The sequence below is a fragment of the Podarcis vaucheri genome, assembly GCF_965113315.1.
Source record: "Podarcis vaucheri genome assembly, chromosome: 8".
Lineage (NCBI taxonomy): Eukaryota > Metazoa > Chordata > Lepidosauria > Squamata > Lacertidae > Podarcis > Podarcis vaucheri.
The window spans coordinates 12,711,184-12,736,897 of record NC_138766.1 but is presented as its reverse complement, the minus strand read 5'-3'; the positions used below and the strand labels follow the sequence as shown (position 1 = coordinate 12,736,897).

At 42.8% G+C, this 25,714-nt stretch overlaps 1 protein-coding gene across 1 annotated transcript in view; it reads left to right on the top strand.

The window, feature by feature from the left end:
• Positions 1-25,714, top strand: part of GABBR2 (gamma-aminobutyric acid type B receptor subunit 2) — a 292,549-nt gene that overhangs the window by 62,032 nt on the left and 204,803 nt on the right. Inside the window, exon 3 of the mRNA XM_082234271.1 lies at positions 11,140-11,310. Coding sequence (XP_082090397.1) covers positions 11,140-11,310 — 171 coding nt within the window. The remainder of the gene's footprint in view (positions 1-11,139; positions 11,311-25,714) is intronic.

The following is a 25,714-nucleotide window of genomic DNA, read 5'->3' as shown; positions in this document are numbered from 1 at the left end:
GTTTTTGTTTCCTGCTCCTCATTAAGATGTTAGATTTGAAGGAAAACAGTCTACCACTCAGTCAAAGGAGAGTACTCCCACCTTGCAAACGTGCTGTTGAAATGGAGTTTGGAAACCACAGTGGTGTGGCTAGAAGACATTAGTACACTACAGTCCTTCAGAATAATATTGTCTTCACCTCATTCAAATTACATTCCTGGGTTCTATTTCATATTGTTATGAACGCTGTATGGATGTTTGTTCAGTAAGACTTGGGTGCTCTCTTTGTGATGAGCAGTATTCACAAAAAACAGTACACCATGTCTGGGACATACTGTTATGAGTTTGGGGTGTGACCCTGGATTCAGCAAGTGTTAGAATTTAATAAAGGCTTATTATTTTGGGAATAGTCAGGCTAGCTCCCTGGTGAGGTGATACCCTGGGTGATGAGCTAATAAGGGGGATTAAGGGGCTCTGTGGGAGCAGGAGCAGACTTTGGCAATATTATACCCTGAGCAAGGACACCACCCTCAATTCCCCCCCTTATTTTCACAATAATTCCTTTTGTTACAGTTGCTTTTCAAATGGCTCTTCTTGGTAGCTCCTCTTGGTAAGTACAGTGGTACCTTAGTGTTCGAACGTCTCTGTTGAAGAACATTTCAGTTTTTGAACAACATAAATGCTTCGGTTTTTGAACATGCCTCAGAAGTCGAACATGCCATGTGGCTTCCGCTGAGTGCAGGATCCTGAGGCCTAGCTGCCAGCTGTTGAGTCCTCGGTTTTCGAACGTTTCAGAACCCGAACGGTCTTCCAGAAAGGATTACATTTGAAAACCGAGGTACCACTGTACTATTGTCATTATTATTTATTTATTTGTTTATTTATTATTTTGTGCCTCGTCATCTTGGTACCCTATGTTGGGGAGCTACCTGCACCATCTTAAATCCAGTGCTTTCAGTCTTATAGCTTTGAGGGTCACTAGTTCTTCATGGCTACAAGAGGTGCAAGCTGAGCTGTGCATGGGATTGGCTGCAGCATCTGCCTGCCTCCATACTGCCTTAAGGAGAACCTTGACTGGCTTACCTCAGTTTATGCACCAATGGCAAACCTGTCCCTTTTCCCTGTGAGGGGAGGGACTGAATACAAGAATCAGTCGCCACCAATGGGTCCAATGCAACTGCTGGCTAAGAATCTGTTCCTATGTCGCAAATTCTTTTTCCTTGGCTGTTTCTGCTTCTTCTCCTCTTCTTTGCTGCTCACTTGTAGCTGAGTAAGATTGTCTTCCATTAACACGGTTTTAACAATGAGTCCATATGTGACTGTGGAGGCCAATTCTGGATCCACACGTCCTTCCACAGTGGGGACATTGGTTTCTGGGCAGGAGTTGATCACAGTGTAGATTTGCCAAGCGTGCCTTCCTCCTAGCATGTTTCTCCCTTGCATCCTGAGTTTGAGTGTCTTCAAAGCCCATGACACCTTTGGTAAAGGCTGTTCTCCAACTGGAGTGCTCGCAGACCAGTGTTTCCCAGTTGTCAGTGTTTATACTACATTTTTTCAGATTTCCCTTGAGACAGTCTTTAAACCACCAGCATTACGCTTTGCATTTTTAAGTTCGGAATAGAGTAGTTGTTTTGGAAGTCGATAATCAGGCATCCGCACAACATGACCAGTCCAACGAAGTTGATGTTGAAGAATCATTGCTTCAACACTGGTGATCTTTGCTTCTTCTAGTACACTGATATTAGTTCGTCTGTCTTCCCAAGTGATGTGTAAAATTTTTTGGAGACACTGTTGATGGAATCTTTCGAGGAGCTGGAGATTTTAAGTAGTTTAAGTAGATGGAGCTGTTTTTAAGTGGTCCATGTTTCACAAGCATATAGTAAGGTTGGTGGTACAGTAGCTTTGTAAACAAGCATTTTGGTTTCCCTGCGAATGTCCCGGTCCTCAAACACTCTGCACTTCAATCGGGAGAAAGCTGCACTTGCAGAGCTCAGGCGATGCTGGATTTCAGCATCAATGTTGGCCCTTGTGGAAAGATAACTGCCTAGGTAGGAGAAGTGATTGACATTTTCCAACATTACACCATTGAGTTGGATTTGGGGTGCTGCAGAGGGGTTATTTTGTACTTGTTGGTGCAGCACTTTGGTTTTTTGGATGTTGAGTGATAGGCGAAGCTTTTCGTAAGCTTCTGCAAAGATATTTAGGATGGTTTGGAGGTAATCCTCTGAGCTTGCGCACACTACGTTGTCATCAGCATACTGAAGCTCTATAACAGAAGTTACAGTAACCTTACTCTTTGCTTTCAGCCTGCTCAGTTTGAAGAGCTTTCCATCTGTTCAATTTATGATTTCTACATTGGTGGGGAGTTTCCCTTCAACAAAGTGTAAGATCATGGCAGTGAAAATAATGAATAGAGTTGGGGCAATAACATAACCCATTTTAACACCTGATCCCACTGTTAATGGTTCACTTTGAGAGCCATTGTTATCTGCTATTGTTGCTGTCATATTATCATGGAGGAGCCAAATGATTTTTACAAATTTATCTGGGCAGCCAGTTTTCAGAAGGACAGTCCACAGGGCATTACGATTTACAGTGTCGAAAGCCTTAGTCAGGTCAATAAACACCATTTACAGGGGTTGAGTTTGCACTCTGCATTTTTCTTGAAGTTGTTGAGCAGTGAAAATCATGTCCACTGTCCCCCTAGAAGGCCGAAAACCATTTTGGGATTCAGGAAGAGTCACCTTGGATATTGTTACGAGACGGTTTGCCAAGATCCTTGCAAGAATTTTGCCGGCCGTGGCTAATAGAGAGATGCCTCAATAGTTTCCACAATCAGTTTTGTCACCTTTTTAAAGAGATTGATAATTTTGGCATCTCTAAAGTCTGCTGGGATTTCTTCTCTTTCCCAGATTTTTTCGGTGAGCTTGTGAAGTTGTTGTGTAAATTCAATCCTGCCTACTTTGAAGATTTCGGCAGGTATCCCATCAGGTCCACTGGCTTTGTTGTTTTTCATTTGGTTAATAGCTGTACACAACTCTCCCAGATTTGGAGATACTGCAAGCTCATCTCTAATTTGCTTTTGTGGAATTTTTGAGAGGACCTCAGCAGCTATGGGGGAGTTGCGGTTAAGGAGATGTTGGTAATGTTCTTTCCAGCACTGTGCAATAGCTTCTTTATCTTTTAGAAGTGTGATACCGTCTGCTGAGCATAGGGGCATATGCCATGATTTATTGGCCCATAGATGGTCTTTGTGGCTTTAAAGAAACTGTGCATCATGAGTGTTGGCTAAGTGCTGGATCTCTTGAGCTTTTTTATCCACTAGGTGTTTTTTAGTTCTCTGGTTCTTCTTTGAACCTCAGCCTTAGCGTTGGCATCGGGTTTTTTCTTAGTGGCACAGTTTCTGTCTCTTTGCCAGATCCGAAAAGCCTTCCTTTTCTTGTCAGCCATGCTTTCAATCTCATTGTCATCATTCTCATCAAACCACTCCTGGTGTTTCTTGGTTTGGTGTCCAGTTTGTTTGTTCACAGGCTGCAATAATGGATTTTTTAACTTTGTCCAGAGTTCCTCGATGTTATCAGGGAATTCTGAAAGCAGATGGTCCTTAAGAGTCGTTTGGAAGCAATCCCACCTAATGGGATCTTGAAGGGCTTGAGTGTTCATTTTGCGTCTTGGTTTCCTTCCTTGAAGCCTGCGTTGAGGTATAATCTTGATAGCCATTGTGGAGTGTGAAATGAAATGAAATCAAACCTTTATTAGGCATTGTACAGATAAAACCATAAAAGAAAAAGTAACATATAAGTGACTTGAAGTATATGTAAGAAGGCAGCGGTTGGCTACAAACATATATATATATACACATATAGAGTCAGTGACTCTGGTTTCACCTCGGATCGTATAGATCTTTCATTGTGGAGTGTATTAGTCGGTGATCTGTCCAGCAGTCACCAGTGCTCGTCATAGCTCTGGTAAGGAGCACATCATGACGATCTTTAGCACGGACAATAACACAGTCTAAGAGGTGCCAGTGGTCTGACTGATGATGCCTCCATGAAGTTTTAAATTTATTTTTCTGTCGCAAGAGTGTGTTGGTAATAACAAGGTTATGCACTGCACATATCGTCAAAAGTAAGATTCCTTTCTTGTTGCTATTGCCAACTCCTTCTTTCCCAATGGTCCCAGGCCACAGATCAAAATCTTGCCCAACTCTTGCATTAAAATCACCCAGGAGGATAATTTTATCTTCCTTAGGCGTCTCTGATAGGACGGCATCCAGCTGAGAGTAAAAATTTTCTTTAATGTCCTCATCGGCATCCAGTGTTGATGCATAAGCACTTAAAATAGTAGCCTGTTGGTTTTTGGTGAGCTTTATTCGCAGGGTTGAAAGTTGCTCATTAATGCTGGTAGGGATTTCTGACAGGAGCTTCACAAGGTTATTTTTGATAGCGAAGCCTACCCCATGTATTTGATGTTCTTGTTCAGATAGACCTTTCTATCTGAATGTGTAACCTCCATTTTCTTCCTTCATTTGTCCTTCGCCTGCTCTTCGAGTCTCTTGAAGCGCTGCTATATCGATGTTAAAACATCACAGCTCTCTTGCAATGATGGCAGTTCTGTGTTCAGGATGCTCGCTGTCTGTGTTATCTGACAAAGTCCGTATATTCCATGTTCCAAAGTTCAATTGTCTTTTACGACTGCTAGGTGGTGACCCCACTGGGCGCGGTAATCCAGTCAGGAAAAAGGGAGGCAGACTATGTCTAGGGCACCTTTTCTAGCCCTTCCCCTTTTTGGGGTGAGCAGAGTGGATCCTAAAAAGGGCTGCTCAGTCATAGATACGGCTGCCGATCTGCTCAACTGCCTCTTTCCTTGAGTCAGAACGACTGAATCTGTATCCACTGCCCATGTGCCGGTTCATGACTAGAGGCTTCCAGATTTCACGATCCTGCCCCTGTTACCATTTGTCAATCACCATGGGACTTTTGGGTTTTGGGTTGGGTTTATGGAAGACGCCTGTGCATGAATTTGCTTTATGTCTGTAGATCAGTTCACGCTGACCAACGCACAGTCTTCGCAGTAGGGCTCTGTTCCGATGACATGAAGTAGTCACAACAAACCGGTAGATTCCTATCTGCTGCAGCCTTCATCCGCCTTCACAGTCGTTGTAACATACCGCTTGTTATCATCCGCCTGTTCTGCCGTTGAGGACTTCTTGGATCATTCTTTGTCTAGCTCCTTCCCTTTGACCTTACCGCCTTGGGTGAACCTGCTTGGAGTAGGAGATTCCCGACGGCTTTGCTCGCAAGGGTCATAGGAACATGCAAGCCCACTCACCACAACAAGGTGATGATCCAGCGAGCGGGTTTCTGCTTAACACCTGCATGACTTGGCAAACCTTTACCCTCCAGTTAGCTTCCCCCCTCTGCATAGAAATGGAACACAATGAAATGGATGCACCGCTCCATTATGTAGCATTGCTGCTACTGACAGTTCTAGCAGGTTTGCTATCATACGCTTGCCTTTCCTTCTGTAAAGTGATCATGAACAGCACTGCCTACACATCGCTGTAACAATAACAAAATATAATAGATTCTATACAGAGAAATCTTCAAGTTTATCTGAAGCAGGGTGCTCTTAATAATGATATGACAGAGAAACTGAATACACATCACATTTTCAGAAATATCATTTTCGTTTATTGTTTGATGAAATATTGCAATCCTGTGTTGATTTACTCTTTTTTTTAATGTGATCTTTTGTTAGCTGTGCTCCATGCTCTCTTAAGACAAATTAGAGGTAGAAAAACTGACATGACACCCCGATTGTTGTGATTATAAAGCAGTTACTGTCACAGCTGTTTTCACACTTGCAATCTCTCAGCTCTAAAGACATCAGCTGATAGCCATGTGTAACATTTAAGTGCGAGTGTTAAGAAAAACTGAGAGTTAAAAAGCGGATTTAAGGGTAATTAAACTTTCTGCTTGTATCACCTGCACAGAGATGTGCTCAGTAGATGCCCTTATACTGAACAAAGTACTGCAGTTAAAACATGCTTCCTTGGCAAATCTCTGAGCTCATTTCAGTGTCCTTGTGCTGAACTCTAATAAAGCTCACAGTTTGGGCCTGAACCAGGCAGTTATACTAGATGTTATATTTGTTGCATGAGTACATTGAACATGAATATTGTAATGTAAATAGCAGCCTTTCCACTTTTGAGGCCTCCCCTGAATGAGATTTGGCAGGAAAGACTTCAAACCTTTGCAATGAACAGATCAAGGTTCTTCCAATGGTTGCCCCAAGGAGATGTGTCAATCAGTACATGTGCTTGTTCACCTTTTAAGACAGGCTTCTTCAACCTCAGCCCTCCAGATGTTTTGAGACTACAATTCCCATCATCCCTAACCACTGGTCCTGCTAGCTAGGGATCATGGGAGTTGTAGACCAAAAACACCTGGAGGGCCAAGGTTGAGGAAGCCTGTTTTAAGATATATATGACCTTTTTTTGTTCACCATTAAATTTTTACATAATTTGCCTCTTTCCCCTCTGACCTCCCGCTGAGCCTTCGTCCCTTGGGGCTTCCCCAGCTGGTGCCTCCCACCACTCCTCTGTCTCCAGCCAATCCATGGCATTAGGATGAGAAATGCATGAATGACAGGCTCCTTCCCGCTCTTCAAAGGTGGAGCAGGAGGAGCATGTCAGGATAATGGCTTTGCTTATTCCTAGGTCTCTGCTTGTGGACCTTTGAACCATATACTGTATTCAGAATGCACAGAGCACAAGTCTTCCTGCCTGTTAAGACAATTTTGGCTCTGCTTTGGTCTTCTTCCAGCAGGTCTTATTGCAGAGGAAGGAGTTGGTTTGCATGCTTTGCACAACCATCATCTCTTGTCACTGAACAGCTGATGGGCAGGAAAAAACCCAGAAGACTGATGTAAATTCACCTTCTGGCTATATCTGGCCCATTGGCTGGGGATTCCCCATCCTTTTTTAATAGTTATGTAGAACATGTCTGAGTATTGAGAGGTGCAACTTGTCATGAAAAGCAGAGGGAAATTTGCTTTCTGTTTCCTTCACAAAGAGCTTTGCCAAGGTTTGTTTACCACCTCTGCCATCCAAACAAGCCACTTCAAATTGCCCCCGGTAACTCTTTACATGTTGCCAAGTTCCCCACATGCCCTTTGGACGAGCAATTTTCCATATATTTTTGCTTCAGCATTGTTATTCTTTCCTTTCTTTTGCTTTTTGATCCTGGCTGAAGGATCGTTCCAGAATAGTGTGATTTATTAATAACATTCATTGGTATGGGCCGAAAAACATAGGTGTAACATAAAGATTATGGAGTAAAATTTGGCTAATTAGTGAATGGATGGTTTGGGATTTTCATTAGTGTCAGTGGAAGTGTATATAAGATTTTAAAAATACCGAAAATGAAGTAGAAACAGAAGATTGCAAAATTCATTTCCCATATAGAGCCTTCAGCTCTTCTGACAGCTTAGGATATTTGGTAAGAAATATTTGTCACTCATGTCTAAAGCTGGGTAATTTCACATCATGGAACTTTTGTCTTAGGGAAGAATGGAAGTTAGGAAGTAACCATGTTTTTTGTTCAGTTTTTTTCCTTGTCTGTAAATGAAATGAAATAATTTTAAAAGCTCGCTTGAATAAGTTGCTAATTTGTTAACAGTGTGACAAAGGATTGGTGGCAGCTAATTACATTGCATTTTTCACTGAGACACACATTTGATCATAAAATATTAAAAACACAATCTGGAATGTTTTCTCCAATATTTTATTTCTGAGCTGCTTTTTTTTTGTTTTGACAAAACATCTCAAAGGGGTTTTAAAAAAAGGAATATCCGTACCTCTGGTGCGGAACACGTCATGCTCCTTCTGGGATCGTTTGTCCACCTTTGGTCCCCCCCCCCCCTGCACTCTGCTCTCACCTGTGGTTCCTAGAAGCTGTCAGCATGCGGCAATGGCCGCACCCTGCAATGACTAGCTGGCTAAACCAGGTGAGGGCAGACGTTGGGTCTCCAACCCTTGGTGAGTTAGGGGCTCCAGTGGATTGAGCGGATGAGACCAAAAGTGGGTCCAATGGTAAAGAAGGCAGTTTCTGCATGTGCTGTACAGGGAAGTGAGGGGCAGATGGGGCTCACTAACCTGGGAGGAAGGCATCTCATCCAGGAGGAAATATCTGCTGCCTTGTGGGTTATCATTGGGAGAAGAAGAGGGCAAGGAATAAAGGTAAGGTAAAGGGACCCCTGACCATTAGGTCCATTCGTGACCGACTCTGGGGTTGCGGCGCTCATCTCGCTTTAATGGCCTAGGGAGCCGGCGTACAGCTTCCAGGTCATGTGGGCAGCATGACAAAGCCACTTCTGGCGAACCAGAGCAGCGCATGGAAACAGTGTTTACCTTCCCGCCAGAGCGGTACCTATTTATCTACTTGCACTTTGAGGTGCTTTCGAACTGCTAGGTTGGCAGGAGCAGGGACTGAGCAATGGGAGCTCACCCCGTCATGGGGATTCGAACCTCTGTCCTTCTGATTGGCAAGTCCTAGGCTCTGTGGTTTAACCCACAGCGCCACCCGCGTCCCTTCATTGTGGGTTATCATTGGGAGAAGAAGAGGGCAAGAAATAAACCCTACACAAATCCTAGCAGCTGGTGTTCTGACAGTAGAACATTGGCTATCTAGTTCAGTCTGTAAACCCTTAATTGTTCAACAGACGTCTTTACCTCCTTGGAAACAAGCAATTTCTTATCCTTTCTACTCCAAATTCATCAAGGACCATCCTCAAACTTACTTTTCACACTCTGCCAAGTATCATCTCAGTCCACTGAACCATTTTCTAACCAGAAGCCATAAAACCTCCTGGCCCTCACAATTTCTCATAATAATGGCAGAATGTGATTTGGCCAACTCACTCTTAACACAGAGGCATTCCTGTGACCCTATAATTCTCATGTATTTAGAATAGCAATGGGAAAGTTTCAAATTATAGAGAGCTATAATTAGAGGATTCTGCCTGTTGGAATCCTCTAATTATGGAATGTTTAGTGGCTCGGAAATGCTGCAAGCGGCAGGATGGATAATGGGTAGAATACAGGGGAGTGAAGGAAGTGCTGACTGCTAATCTCCACTGTCTGAACAATGTAGTCTATGTGCATCTTGATTTGGAACTGCTAGCTAGTGCAAATATTTGGCATTAGGACAAAGTTCCAATACCTTTAATAGGAAATTTTGGAAGGTTTGTAGCTCTTCTCACCTCCTAACCAAATTAAGTGCATCCCAGTTCACAAGTCATTTGCTTATTGCAAACTGAAATTATATAAAATAAAATAAAAATTCCTTCCAGTAGCACCTTAGAGACCAACTAAGTTTGTTATTGGTATGAGCTTTTGTGTGCATGCACACTTCTTCAGATACCAAATTATATATTACATGTGATTTTTTAGAAAAAGAAGAAGTCTTAAAATGCTATTAGCATTTGGAAATTTTATGATGTTTGCTGGAGAAATTAAATTATCACTGATATTTAATATGTATTTAAAATATGTACCTTAATTAGCAGGATTTTTATAACACTTGTAACAAACACTATGGACAATATGGACAGATTCTAATATAGATTACAAAATAATATGCAGTTGAAAATGTTGACAACAGGACCCATGGAGGGGATGGTGGGAAGTCTCAAGATTCAGAGGAATCTCTATATATGGATAGGTTTTTGGTATTGTTTTAACTCTATATTTGTAAAATCAAATAAAAACGATTTTAAATAAAAAATAAAACAAAACATGTGCTTTAATGGGACATGTTGTTGTTATTTCATTCATACCCCACCTGAAGGGGAACCCAACAGCTTACAGATAAAAATAAGAACCGCTAAAAACATTTAAAAATTATTTAAAAACAATTAAACATTGATAGAATTAAAACTATATGTCTATTAAAATATATCAATAATAAGGTTTTATGTATGTTTGAATAACAAGATTGGGATTTAGAAATTCTAGTGGTATTCATTGTTGCTAGCAGTGGATTGATTCAATTGTCAGTACTCAATACAGTGGTACCTCGGGTTACGAACTTAATTCGTTCCGGAGGTCTGTTCTTAACCCGTTCTTAACCTGAGGCACGCTTTCGCTAATGGGGCCTCCTGCTGCCAGCGCACAATTTCCGTTCTTATCCTGGGGCAAAGTTTGCAACCCGAGGGACTACTTCCGGATTAGTGGAGTTTGTAACCCAAAGTGCTTGTAACCCGAAGCGTTTGTACCCACTGTATGTAGAATTGTTATCAGTGCCAAGAGATATTTATTTTGTGTATATATACTTTTAACAAGAATTATATTGTTAGGGGTTCGGGGTGTTAAAATGGTGCACCAGACCCCTCTAAACTCTGGATCCAGCAAGCAGAGCAGCTTTTTTTGTGTGGAATTCCCGGCCCCCCTCACAGCCCCTGAAACAGATTTTTAAGGGGCTACGGGATTGGAGGGAGTCTCATTAGCAGAACTCATCTCACAGGAAGCTACCACCAGTGGGAGCTTTATTCTGGCCTAAACCACTGAAATCATTACAGAAACTGTACCTAAATCGCCGCTGAATTAATTTCATGCAAATAAATGCAACCTGGTTTTCCTGTTAACTAGCTATTAGATAAAAATCTAGTATCATATCTATGTACATTAATAGATGCATAATTCATATTATGAGGCCAGTTGATCCATTGCCTTCAAGGATGACCTTCTGTATGGACTTGAGAATCTATGAGGAGGCAACTCGGGACCAATCAATGTGCATATGTTTTGCATGTGGTAAATTGGTTGCATGGGAAAGCAAGTGTGGATCAGTGTTTTTCACATATTTTCACTGTCACATGAGAGCCCTTCTGCCCATCAATAGAAAGAGATCTTCCCACCCCCAAAGTCTTGAACCTCCATCTCCCATCAAAGTGGGACCCCTGGAGCAGCTATTTTTATCAGGAATCCTCCTATTGGCATTACTTACAGCTATGGCCATGTTCTGGGGCAGGCATATGTATAATTTGGATAACAGGCATGTATGTAATTGGTTTTTGTTTTAATCTTTCATAACACACACACATATTGCAAACTATTAGATTAAGCTGATATTTTGAAAAATGGTTTTTGTTTTTCAGCTTTCCTTCGCAGCAACGACACCAGAGTTAGCTGATAAGAAAAAGTATCCTTATTTCTTCCGGACAGTGCCATCCGATAACGCTGTGAACCCTGCAATTCTGAAGTTGCTCAAACACTACAAATGGAAAAGGGTGGGGACCCTGACCCAAGACATACAAAGATTTTCTGAGGTAAGATCTGCTTAAATTCTTGTTCTAGAAACTAGCTGAGAAAGTTGCATGTTTTTGCATGCGGTGGCGAGCTGAGCTACTTGTATTTCAAAGAAGCATTTCAGCGGGTGCTGGCTCAAAGTGGCAGAAGTCACTTCAAGCGTTGTCACTTCAGGATCATCTCACTTCAGAATATGGGGGGTGGAATCACATAAGAGAAGCACTGTTGGATCAAACCAAAGTTCTACCTAGTCCAGTACCCTGTGTCCCACACTGACCAACAACATGATCACAAGGAAGGCATGAGTGCAACAATAGCAGCCTTCCTCTGTTGTTCAGATGAGATTTTTCTGTACTAGGTTGGTTAGAAGATACTTGGGTGTGAGATGGGAAGCCAAGCTCAGGTTCACATGAATAAGTCTTGGCTTTCCAAGGGTCAGGCTATGAACAAGGATTATCCCTGCAAAGCAGATGCATAATCGGACACAAATAGCATGGTTGAAAGGCTTGTTCTGATTGGGTCAAGAGGCTAGTGAGAAGAGTTGGGAAAGAGTGCGGAGGCAAGGTCACAGAGCCTAGGACTTGCCAATCAAAAGGTCGGCGGTTCGAATCCCCGTGACAGGGTAAGCTCCCGTTGCTCGGTCCCTGCTCCTGCCAACCTAGCAGTTCAAAAGCACGGCAAAGTACAAGTAGATAAATAGGTACCACTGTGGTGGGAAGGTAAACGGCGTTTCCATGCACTGCTCTGATTCACCAGAAGTGGCTTAATCATGCTGGCCACATGACCCGGAAGCTGTACGCCGGCTCCCTCGGCCAATAAAGTGAGATGAGCACCGCAACCCCAGAGTCGGTCACGACTGGACCTAATGGTCAGGGGTCCCTTTACCTTTATTCTAAGTTAGAGCATGGATCTCATTATGCCAATGCTTTGAGTCAGGAGTTCAAAGGAGACTTTATGCAGTCTGTGTGAATCCTTCCACCTGTCCCTGCAATGTGAGCTTGTATGAGCCCAACATTCAAGCTCACATGCAAGAGGGCTTGAATAATAGGGAAAAGCATTGTATGAACTGGTTCTGATAAATTTAGCTTTCTGTACTTCTAGTCCTAAGACAAAAGGCTGTGTTGGTGTGAAATGTGTGCAGCTATAATAAGATAGGTATCTCGTAGGCTTTCTTCCCACAGCGTTGAATAGTCTGCAAACTTTTCGAGTCAAATGTGATTTTCACTTTTGAGGGGGGCGTTCCCGGAGTAATGTATATGACCCAATATCCTAATAGATGCAAATAAATATACAGCTATTTTTGTGCATAGTTATAATTATTATTTATTAAATGTTAATGTTAAATTTCAATGTATTATTTATTAAATGTCACTGTGAACTTCATCTGAAGATCACAGGGCAGCTGTACAATATAAAAACACACAAAAATGCATACCATAATAACAAGCAAAAACAATAATTAGCCAAAGACCTGGGAGAAGAGGAATGTTTTTGCCTGGCACCTCAAGATCTCTGGTGAGTCTCCCTAGGGAGAGCATTCCATAAATGGCAATCGAGGGAAGAAAGAGCTAGATTGATTTTGAAGTGCTGGATTACCTGCATACAGGCAGCCTTGTCATGTGATAGGTGTGATGGTTCTGGGGACTGGATTTCCTCCACACTTGCTCTCAGAATTATTCATTGCCAACGTCTAGCATGAAAAAACAAGTGTCAAACAGTGGCACCAAACTCAGCCTAGCTATCATTATCTAGTTCCTTCAACCCAGACAGATGGGGTTTGTTCTCCTCATTCCTATTTTAAAGTTACCTATACTGTAGGTGGCGCTGTGGTCTAAACCACAGAGCCTAGGGCTTGCCAATCAGAAGGTCGGCGGTTCAAATCCCCACGACGGGGTGAGCTCCCGTTGCTCGGTCCCAGCTCCTGCCCACCTAGCAGTTCAAAAGCACATCAAAGTGCAAGTAGATAAATAGGTACTGCTCTGGCAGGAAGGTAAACGGCGTTTCCGTGTGCTGCTCTGGTTCGCCAGAAGCGGCTTAGCCATGCTGGCCACATGACCCACAAGCTGTCTGCGGACAAACACCGGCTCCCTCGGCCTATAGAGTGAGATGAGCACGCAACCCCAGTCGTCCGCGACTGGACCTAATGGTCAGGGGTACCTTTACCTTTATCTTTATACTGTAGTTACTAGCCACTGTTTAGCAGTAGCAACTGTAAAACAGTAACCCATGATAACAGCCGTCAAGAGTAAAGCAGATATGTGTCTGTACACACCTTTCTTATTTAACTTGGGTTGATTTTCAGTTGTGCCGTTTATCTCTTCTTTGCACTGTATCAAAAGTAATTTAGTTTCAAGCAGCTGCAGGCTTAGTGGGTATTTGGCAAGAGTTTTTGAACACCTAAGGCAAAGCTATTACACAAAAGTGAGATGGCATTAGAAAAACAGAAAATGAAAAGCAAACAAAAAATAGCATTCTGTCTAATATACTAGCTTAGTTTGAGATGTTAAGTGCCTCAAGTTACGGCAAAATACTGAAACTCCATTTGCATGTTCAGACCCAGAAACCTCCCCCCTAAATAAATTCACACTTGACTCAAATTTCGGTTTTGGTTTTTGGCAGAATTTAGGCCACAACTTTATTGATTACAGAATGCGATTGGTTGCATAGGCTCTGGTTTGACTAGCTCCCTGCCATGCAGGGAGCGCTGACCCAGGGTTCCAGCATAGGTCAGCCAAGAGTGAACACCTGGATAAGCGGAAAGCCAGGAACAGGCTAACTCTGCCACCCAAATGTCCCCCTGGACTCAGGCACGGGCACAACCGCCTCTCAGAGGTTGACCAAACCATTGAGTCCCTGGATTCCTTTAACAGAATACCCTTCACATAGGGATGGCGAGAGCGTTCTCCCATCCCTATCACATGAACCAGAGCCTATCTGCAACCTTACAAGTTGTGACGATTTGCTACGCAGCAGGCGGAACCCAAAGGGCGACAGCCAATCAGCCAAGTGGAGAAAATTCCTGCCATGCCCCTGTCCCAATGACAGGCGACACACGACGGCATAGCAAGGTCAAGCGCAAACCCCTAAAAGTAGGGAGAGGTGGGCGGATGTTCTGAATGCAAGAGCCAAAAGAGGAAGCTCTGGGTCACGTGCATGGGCATAAATAGGTCCCTCGAACCGTTTGGACTGCGTCCCATTGGCCAGATTACACCCAGCTATGAGGGACCTACCAATTGGGTGTTGTGGCTGACCAATCATACCCACCCACAACACAAGGTGTTGGTTTCCAGGTCTCACCGCAATACATGTCCTCTTTAAGGGGGGACCCGATTTCTAATCACATTTACTGGTGGGGAAACCCCAGTGCTTTTTTTCGCATACCCCTGTGAATCTAGGGGTAGATTTGGTGAATCTAAGTTTGGCCTCATTGAGAGACAGTATTTCAGTATGAGTAGGAAAATTAGAGTACCCCTAAACATTTTATTTAAGAAAAAAAGCACTGGGAAACCCTATTGATTTTTATGAGACTTACTTCAAACATTTATCTGTGTATTTTATTTCATTTGTATACCGCTGTTCCCCTAAAGAGCTGTGGGCAGTACATAAAGAGTTAATCCATTTTAGAATTGGTGTGTTTTGAGTTACAAAGAATGACCAAGCTTGTGAGGGTGGGGGGATAGTTTCTGTGCTGGCAGGATGTATCATTTATGCAGTAATCTAGTCAATCAAACTCTAAGGATATTCTATTTCTCTATAAAATGAGAGAGTCCTTTGATCTCTCTGCTGGCAGAGCCAATCCCCATTCACTTGTTTCATTTAAGAATGGAAATCAATATACAGATTTTACATGGGGGAGGGCAGGAATGAGAAGATAAATGGAAAACTGCCTTCCCCCACGGCCAATTTTCCAGGGTTATTGACAAGCACAGTACGTAGAAAAGCAGTTATGACAAATTGTAAAAGCAAAATTAGTTCTATCCTCAAATTTGATTCAGTATGGCAATTCCTTGTCCAAGTAAGCTACAAAATGGATATACATATTTATTTATTTTTAAGGCATGTAAAATCCCTATAATACTGAAAGATATCCAGATACCTCATTTGTTGTGAATTCAGTCTTCTATGGTTCTTTTGGACAAATTGCTAATTAGTCCCCTGTGTTTAAATTTTACACAGATTCCCCCCCCCCAACATAAAAGAAACAGCAACTGCTACGGTAGCCTGAAGGTAGTAAACAGATAAATAATTGTTTGCATCTAGAGCTTTGCATTTACAATGCAATTTCACAAAGTAAAATTAACATCTTTCTATAGAAACACATGGTTTAATGATAATTTATTTTCCCCATTTTTCTTAAATGAACCGGTTTTGCAAAATGGGTGCTTTAACAAATAAAATGCAAACTGTTGTTGCTTTTTCATACTCATGCTTGTCCTTCCCATTGTAGGGACTGAACAGAAAGTGCTTCTGCTAGATTCTTGTCTTAAGTAGGTTTTCTATTATCTTGTTCCTCTCATGGTGCTTCTGTTATCTAAGAATAGTGAGAGATAGAAAGATTTCCCTGATTGCTTCCTCCCTTCTCTTCCACACGGTTTCAAGTGAGACTGAAGAACTGAGCTTGGAGACACACAAACAGCAGCAAAAAGCTCTGTGGTCATAGAAGCAGCTAGCACAACATGTCCAATACATTGCTTTTCCAATATTCAGTCAAGTCCCCTGTTCACGTGGATCCAGAATTGGCCTCCACAGTCACTTACGGACTCATTGTTAAACCCGTGTTTATGGAAGACAATTTTTCTTGGCTACGAGTGATCGCCAAAGAAGAAGAATCATTTTCATGAGGAGGAGGAGAGAAAAAGAAAATAAGACAGCAATCCCATTTCCTTTTCCAACAAACAAATAGAGGATTTCTCTCATTCCTTGTATAGTTTTTTCCTTTAAGATAAACACAGACAAAATCCTCCATGTCTTATTTTTCCACTATATGTCTTTTAGGACTCTAGTTAAGGAATATGCTCCATTTCTTTTTTTTAAAAAAAAAATCTGTCGTACCAGAAGCAGTAATAGAACTAAAGTGTTGTTGTGAGCTCCAGTTCTGACCTCACCCATCCAAAAAACGCATTATTGTGACATCCTTAGAGATGCATTCCAAATTTCATCTATTGTCTGGTTTCCCCAGACTGAATAAAAAGCTTGTCTTGAGCCTCACCTTGCCTTCAACCTTGTAGCTGTACAGAATCTATAATAATCACCTAGCTTAGGTAGACTATTCGTATGCAGCCTTGGGCACAAGCCATTATTTTTGCTGTAGCCACAGTTACCATCTAGATAATGGGAACGAGCCTCTACGTTCTCACACATACATAGAGCCAGGGGTGCAGGATTCCTACTGCCTTACAGTGGTCACCTCAGGAGTAAGGGAGCAGCCCGCTAAATTCCAGGTCTCCAGCTTGGCAATGCCAGTCTGCCCCCCCCCCGCCACTTTTCCAGGTACAGTGGTACCTTGGGTTAATAACTTAATTCGTTTTAGAGGTATGTTCTTAACCTGAAACTGTTCTTAACCTGAAGCACCACTTTAGCTAATGGGGCTTCCCACTGCTGCCGTGCCACTGGAGCACAATTTCTGTTCTCATCCTGAAGCAAAGTTCTTAACCTGAGGTACTATTTCTGGGTTAGCGGAGTCTGTAACCTGAAGCGTCTGTAACCTGAAGCGTATGTAACCCGAGGTACCACTGTACTGTACTCTAACAACCAGTTGCATGATCCCAGCAACCTAAGCCATGTGGGAGGTTAACTGGCCCTTGAGTTGGATGGCGGCTAACAGATTGAGGTTGAATCCTGACAAGACAGAAGAACTGTTTTTGGGGGACAGGAGGCGGGCAGGTGTGGAGGATTCCCTGGTCCTGAATGGGGTAACTGTGCCCCTGAAGGACCAGGTGCGCAGCCTGGGAGTCATTTTGGACTCACAGCTGTCCATGGAGGCACAGGTCAAATCTGTGTCCAGGGCAGCTGTTTACCAGCTCCATCTGGTACACAGGCTGAGACCCTATCTGCCTGCGGACTGCCTTGCCAGAGTGGTGCATGCTCTGGTTATCTCCCGCTTGGATTACTGCAATGCGCTCTATGTGGGGCTACCTTTGAAGGTGACCCAGAAACTACAACTAATCCAGAACGCGGCAGCTAGACTGGTGACTGGGAGTGGCCGCAAAGACCACATAACACCGGTCTTGAAAGACCTACATTGGCTCCCAGTACGTTTCCGAGCACAATTCAAAGTGTTGGTGCTGACCTTTAAAGCCCTAAACGGCCTTGGTCCAGTATATCTGAAGGAACGTCTCCACCCCCATCGTTCTACCCGGACACTGAGGTCCAGCACCGAGGGCCTTCTGGCGGTTCCCTCACTGCGAGAAGCCAAGTTACAGGGAACCAGGCAGAGGGCCTTCTTGGTAGTGGCGCCTTCCCTGTGGAACACCCTCCCACCAGATGTCAAAGAGAACAACAACTACCAGGCTTTTAGAAGACATCTGAAAGCAGCCCTGTTTCGGGAAGCTTTTAATGTTTGATGTACTATAGTATTTTAATATTCTTTTGGAAGCCGCCCAGAGTGGCCGGGGAAGCCCAGCCAGATGGGCGGGGTATAAATAATAAATTATTATTATTATTATTATTATTTATTGAGTATGCTCACAAACAGGTACAGAAATCCAATGAAGCAGTTTATTGAAAAAGGAAAAAGGAAGAGGAGGGGAGGAATAGCAAGTACTGTATGCAGTTCAAAATAGAAATAAATGCCACAATACTTAAATGCACCCTACACTTAATCCAAACTTAACTTACCCTCTGTGGCTACCTGTGGCATAGGCCGCTTTAGGCATCAGTTGCTGGTTACTGGAGTGTGGGAGGGGATTCAGAAAAGACAAAGACTGCAACACAGTTGTCATCTTTTAAGGGGTATCTGACCCAGATGGGTATTGACTGACAAGTGCCTCACCCAGCCAATCATAATTCATGCTTGTCAGGAAGAAGTTTCGACATCTGCTGGTGGTTGGGGAGATGGGCAGACACTTTGCAGAGGACTCTCCGTATATATCACCGCTGGACATGATTTAATTAGGACCTTTACATATTTAGCAAGGGGCCGCTTTACTCTTTAGGCACAAAACCAGCCTTTGTCACAGCTGTGTCTGAAGTTCAAGCACCAGTCTTTGAATAACCACATCGTATTTGCTTAGCCAGTGTGAAGCTGGGAGTCTGTAAGTATCCTCTCCATTTTGGGGAGAATAACCGGTTTTCCTAAGAGGGGCTGTCTCTCTCACAAGGCTGTTTACAAGGTTTTAGTCAACTGGGGTTCCAGCCTGGGCATTTCTGTAGGCGGTAATTGGACTTCCTCTGCGCCCCGGAGGGCTTAATTTGCCGATGGTGGGAAAGCTCACAAGTCTCGCTCAGGGCCTAATTTAGGCTGCAGAATTGTTATTCCCAGTGATAATCCACGTTGAGAAGGAAAACGAAACTTGATGCAGACCCCAAACTGCCAGCAATTGGAAAGAGCTACGTTAAAAAACCACAAAGCAAGCCCTCCCCCCCAAAAACCCAGCCCACTTTGGTATTTTTGCAGCAGCAGCTTTCAGCGTAAGGCTGCCTTGCTTGTAGCCAGTGTTTGCAGTAGAAACACATCATCTTTTAATGTAAACAGCATATGCAGCTGTGTCGCTGCCAACAACTCTTGGTGTGCATGAACAGCCTCAAGCTGGCTACGGTTTATGTGATATCCTTTTAAAGTTTTGTATACCTGTGGGTTTTGTTTGTTTTTTTAAGTCTACACCTAAATATGTAAAATGTGAATATCCAAAAATGTGACAAATGTTTAAAAACACATGCTTTTTGTGATCACTGCTTGAAGTAAAGTTGATGGGAGTTGGCAAGGGTGGATCTCTTAAATTCAGTGCCTTGATTTTCCAGGCTTAAATTGAGCTCACATTTTCACAACAGTTCACAATAATAATAATAAATTCTCGCAAAAACGTTGTCAGCATTCAAGTTCACGTTTTTGCTAATATACACACATCTCTGGAAACGTTTCCCCTGTTTGTAATGCATTTTTGTATGCTACTTTCACCAAAGGGACGCGGGTGGCACTGTGGGTTAAACCACAGAGCCTAGGACTTGCTGATCAGAAGGTTGGCGGTTCAAATCCCCGCAACGGAATGAGCTCCCGTTGCTCGGTCCCTGCTCCTGCCAACCTACCAGTTCGAAAGCACATCAACGTGCAAATAGATAAATAGGTACCACTGTGGTGGGAAGGTAAACAGCGTTTCCGTGTGCTGCTCTGGTTCACCAGAAGCAGCTTAGTCATGCTGGCCACATGACCCGGAAGCTGTACTCTGGCTCCCTCGGCCAATAAAGCGAGATGAGCGCCGCAACCCCAGAGTCGGTCACAACTGCACCTAATGGTCAGGGGTCCCTTTACCTTTTACCTACTTTCACCCAAAAACATTTTTTTGTGCACACCTCTTGTTGCGAGAACTGAAACACAGAATTCAGAGAAGTGTGAGTTTCCAAATGCACCTGAGTTTCAGTTCATGCATTGTTTTGGGAAGTGCAAACTGGGAAGGCAGAATGCACTTGTCAAATTGCTGTTGCGGACTTTTAAATCCATGGCACCTGACCCCTTTTATAATGGAAGGAATCATTTCACCTAAAACATGTCCTCATGTTTTAGTGGCTTGTTTCCAGCAGATTTCTCCTATCAACCAGGGTCCCTTATTGGAAGCTGCCGCAAAGTACAGGAAGTCATTACTAATGTTCTCTGAACAGCAGAATGCTAACTTAGTTCAGCCATTGGTTCCAGTGCTGTGTTTTTATAAGACAAAAGAGAAGAACTTTGTGCTCAATATGTTCCAGTTTACGTTGGCTTGAGTTACACTGAGGTGCAGTTCGTCTCGCTTTAATACTAAGTCATGATGTAGTCTCCACTCCTTTCACTCACCCATTGTTTCCTTTTATGTGAGTTGGGGGATTAATTTTAATTCCCGTGTTGTCCTCCTGGTATCCTGTCAAACAACTCTTTAATTTGCTTGCAAGATAAAAACAAACAATTATTTAGTCTCTGGCAGATTTAAACCAGTATAGAGGGTGGAAAGGAAAAATGATTGCAGGTTATCCATGGCACTTACCTTCCAGCCATGGCTGACCTTCCAGCCATTGCACCATTATTATTATTATTATTTTAAAAAAAGTTTACTAAAGTGTACAGAAGTGGTATTTGTGTTGGTTTCTTCCCTTTGGTGTTTTCCATCAATGTCGGTTTCATTTCTGCGAGATAAAGACTCTCCTCCTGAAGAGAGGGGAGTGGTTGTGGGCGGGAGCCCGAGCCCCGCCTCTAGCAGGGGGCGTTAGCCCCCTGCCTCCCATTTACCTGGCTGGCGCCCACGCCCATTGGCAGGCACCCAACCAGGTGCCTCCGAGGGGGCGTGTACAGCAGCCTTAATACGGCGGCGCCAGCCCCTCCTCAGCCTCACTCTTCGCCGTCCCGTCGCGGTTCACCCACCCTCCACTCCCTTTGAGCTCAGGGCTTAGTTTCCCTTGGCCTTGCTATGGACCTTAGGTTGGTCGCCCTGGTTGTCCAGGGGGCCTGGTAGGAATTTTTCCATTTGGCATTAGGCTTTTTGGTTTTTTCGCCTACCTCGTAGCAATCGCCACAACTTCCGTGGTATCGGTGGGTAGGTTAGGCATTGGAATAATGTGTTGTGGTGTCGAAAGGCTAGGTGTGGCCATCGCCTGCGCCTTCAATTTTTGGGTATTCCGTTAAAGGAATCTGGCGGTCGTGTATTCTGTCCGATGCCTGCTTGGCACGACCCTCGGTGACATCAGGGGAGAGCCTATAGTTGGATTAGCATCAACAGGCTCCACCTACTGGTGAATAAACCCCCCTTGTTTCAGACTCACCCCGCTCTGAGGGGGTGGAGTCAGCTGACGTAATCCAGTGCCTAAGCCAATACCTTTTCACTTGCTGTAATCAATAAAGTTGTGGCCTTTTCTTGCCCATTAACCTTATATCACATGTCCTTGTGTATTCATTCCACTTGGGGGGGGGGAAATCGGGTCCTCGAACCACAACTTTAGGACAGCTTATCTGTCAAGAGAAGGATGGCAGATTAATAAAGGCAGTTGCCTCTAGTTTAGTTGCTCCAGGAGCAAGTTGAGAAGGACATGGCAAGACCTAAAGGGCTATGCACTGAATGGTGGGAGATGCTTATCTTTCATGTCAACATGGTCACCTTTTATTATTTTTAATGCATTCATTATTTGGAATGAGTACTTTTTCTTTTTGGAGATATGAAAGGCAAAAAGCAACTTGTTGTTGCTATTATTATTATTATTATTATTATTATTATTATTATTATTATATTTTTACCCCGCTATTTTCCCTGATGGGGCTCAATTTGGCTTACAGATAAAAATAAGAACCGCTAAAAGCATAGAAAAATCTATATGAAGCAATTAAACATTGATAGAATTAAAACTATATGCATATATAGAATTTATTAAATCCATACCAATGATTACAATAAATAGCCAGTGCAGCTGTTGAAGTTGGCTCCCTATAGTTCACAATTTGTACAATAAATCCAATCATGTGCAAAGTTATCTTGGAGAAGTGGTGAAACATTGTTCTTTTTAATGTTATTTAGAGCATTTATATGCTTCACTTATTATTATTTATTAAATTTGTATATTGCCCTGCTCCTGAAGATCACAGGGTGGTTCACAACATGAAAATGCAACATGAGAACACAAAATACGTAATAAAGCAAAAACAGAAACAAACCAATAAAACTCCTACACACAAACACATTTAAAAGGCCATAGAATTTTAAACGCCTGGTTACAGAGAAATGTTTTTTGCCTGGTGCCTAAAGATATGTAAAGAAGGTGGCAGGCAAAGCCTCCTGGGGAGAGCATTTCACAAATATGGAGCCACTGCAGAAAAGGCCCCATTCACATGCTGCCACCGTCCAGACATCTTGTGGAGGAGGCACACAAAGGAAGACCTCAGATGATGATTGCAGGGTCCGGGTTGGTTCATGTGGGGAGAGGTGGTCCTTGAGGTATTGCGGTCCTGAGCTGTTCTCCATTAAGCAGACCAAAATAATAAAAACAATAATAAAAATGCAAAACATTATATGAACTAATAGAAATATAAAATATCAAAAGTTTTAAAAGCAGAAAAAAACCATAAAACCAGTATAAAAAGCAATAAAATTGATTGCTGAGCAACTTAGATAATACAAATATCTTAATCTTTGTATTTGCACCTTCCTCACCTTTTAGGAGAGGGCATTCCTTCATCCAGGTGCCACCACTGAAAAAACCTTCTCCTTGATCACCACATGGCTATTTCCTCCCCCCTTCCAGGCATAAGATACTTTGAGGAGGGCCTCTGAAGTAGACATTGAATTTATATTTTCATTTATTCAATTAAATGAATCACAATATCTGTAAACCTACTTTTACGGAAAATAGAACAAGGTGGCATACAACATACTTGATAAATATTAGGCAGATGTAAAGTGTCTTGGTGGCCAATTGGAGCAGAAGAATCACATCTGTAATGTAGGCATACCTAGTCGTGAGGGCTATTCAGTGCATTCCAAACAGCCAGAAATATGAGAGTATCCATGGATTGGTCATTTTATGATAATGTGTTTAAAACAGGAAGCCCAAAGCATGAAACTTAGAGCATTGGCTTCTCTAATGTGATAGCATCTTCTAAACTGAGTCCAGTCAAAAGATGCTCAGATACAATGGTGGACTCTGTGAATGTCGAGCTGTTTGCATGCACTGGGAGGAATTGCATATGCTGAACAGATGGTCATTGTGGTCAATTTTGGCAGAATGATCACTACTTGTTTTTTTTGGGGGGATGTGTTCAGTCTTTGCTTTACCTCCACCTGTTTGTGCTTTTAAAAGATGGCTACTCCCAGCATCTGTTAGCCTGACTCATGTAAGCAGTCCAGAGGCTGAATTTGTATTTATTTTACTTACTCGGCAGAACTATTCCACATGTATTGCTGGTTTTCTGGAAACAAAGAGGTGGTCAAGCAGACATGTGGAGATGTCCAGTGGGAAAGCACCTTGGTCTGTGCCTCAGGGATGTACTGTTCAGTCTGAGGAACCATGCTAGAGTTAATAGCCTTAGCAGACCAGCTGTCACGCTGTGTCACATGATCTCTGCTATAATAGCATCCTCTAGCCTGCTTGAAGATTTACTTTCTTGGGCTCCATGATCACTGCAGATGGTGACAGCAGCCATGAAATGAAAAGACGCTTCTTCTTGGGAGAAAAGCGATGACAAACCTAGACAGCATCTTAAAAAGCAGAGACATCACCTTGCCAACAAAGGTCCATATAGTTAAAGCTATGGTTTTCCCAGTAGTGATGTATGGAAGTGAGAGCTGGACCATAAAGAAGGCTGATCACTGAAGAATTGATGCTTTTGAATTATGGTGTTGGAGGAGACTCTTGAGAGTCCCATGGACTGCAAGAAGATCAAACCTCTCCATTCTGAAGGAAATCAGCCCTGAGTGCTCACTGGAAGGACAGATCGTGAAGCTGAGGCTCCAATACTTTGGCCACCTCATGAGAAGAGAAGACTCCCTGGAAAAGACCCTGATGTTGGGAAAGATTGAGGGCACAAGGAGAAGGGGACGACAGAGGACGAGATGGTTGGACAGTGTTCTTGAAGCTACCAGCATGAGTTTGACCAAACTGCAGGAGGCAGTGGAAGACAGGAGTGCCTGGCGTGCTCTGGTCCAGGGGGTCACGAAGAGTCGGACACGACTAAACAACAACAAAGCCTGCTTGAACAGGGGGAACATTGAGATTTTGCAAGGGTGTGGTTCGAACTACTCTCCAGTTAACACAACAGGAATCTAGTCTAAAAATGTTGATAATAGCCATTCTTATGTTGATTAAACCAACTATTTTTATAGCCTGTCTTAAATTAAACACCACCTCAATGAAGTAGATTGCAATTTGTGCCTATTTTAAATAATGGTCTCGCTGAAACTGAACAAGAGCCAAACTGTAGGCAAGAATAACATGGAACAAAATTAGTTCTCTGTACTTGACCGCTAATCAGCCTCGCTCAGGGAGAATCAACACATATTGAAAAAAGCAGAATTGATCCAAGCTTGAAAGCACTTGCATTGGATATTACACTAATTGGCAGGAGCAAACTTTGTTTGTAATTAAAAGCTTACTTCCGTGCTTCACCTTTTCACCTTACCACCTGATCTTAAAAATGCTTACTTAGAATTAAGCCCCATTGGTCCATACTTAGTAAAAAAGGTGATTAGGGTTGCCACCTTAATGTCTTTAAAGACATTAAGAGACATCTACAACACAGACATAAACTGCTTTCATAGTTATTTTCTTTCTCCAGGGAATCCTGGGAACTGTGTCTGCTCATGCATGTGGAACAACTTACTATTTTTATGTTTTATTTTAACAGAATGAAACTAAAATGACCAGGAAGTCATTTATTTACTTGTAATTGCAAAGTTCTACTTAACAATAAAGTTTTTTTAAAAAAGCATTTAAACTGGTAAAAAATAAATGAACCATAAATTTTCACTAAAGGTCGATAGAACATATGCATTGCATCCCTGTTATGTGTCTTTCTGCTTAAGAGTATGGAAAAGACCCTTGCTTGAGATATTAGGAGCCACTACCACTCACAGTGTAGTATATATGTCAGCTAAGATTTTCTTTCATTTTCAAAAATTGAAACTTATTTTAAAATGTGCAAACTCTATAGCTTCATCTTGTCCTAAATATAAAGCATAGTATGTATGATTGAAATGACATGAATCAAGCTGTTGAGAAAGTTATAAACATGCATATTAATGGATACCTTTGTTTGCCAACTTTTTGTGTATATTTCTGTTTTCTGTATCATATATTAACCTCAGCATTGTGCATGCCTATTGCATAGCTGTCAACTTTTCCCTTTTCTTGTGTGGAATCCTATTCGGAATCAGGGAATTTCCCTTAAAAAAAGGGAAATGTTGACAGAGACTCTCCTCCTGCAAAAGAGGGGAGGGGTTGTGGGCAGGAGCCGATCTCTGCCTCAAGCAGGGGGCGTCAGCCCCCTGCCTCTCACTCACCTGGCTGGCGCACCACGCCCATGGGCAAGCACCCAACCAGGTGCCTTGGAAGGGGAGAGCTTATAGTTGGATTAGCATCAACAGGCTCCACCTACTGGTGAATAAACCCCCTTTCTGACTCACCCCTCTCCGAGTGGGTGGAGTCAACTGATATGATCCAATGCCTAAGCCAATACCTTTTCACTTGCTGTAATCAATAAAGTTGTGGCCTTTTCTTGCCCATTAACCTTATATCACGTGTCCATGTGTTTTCATT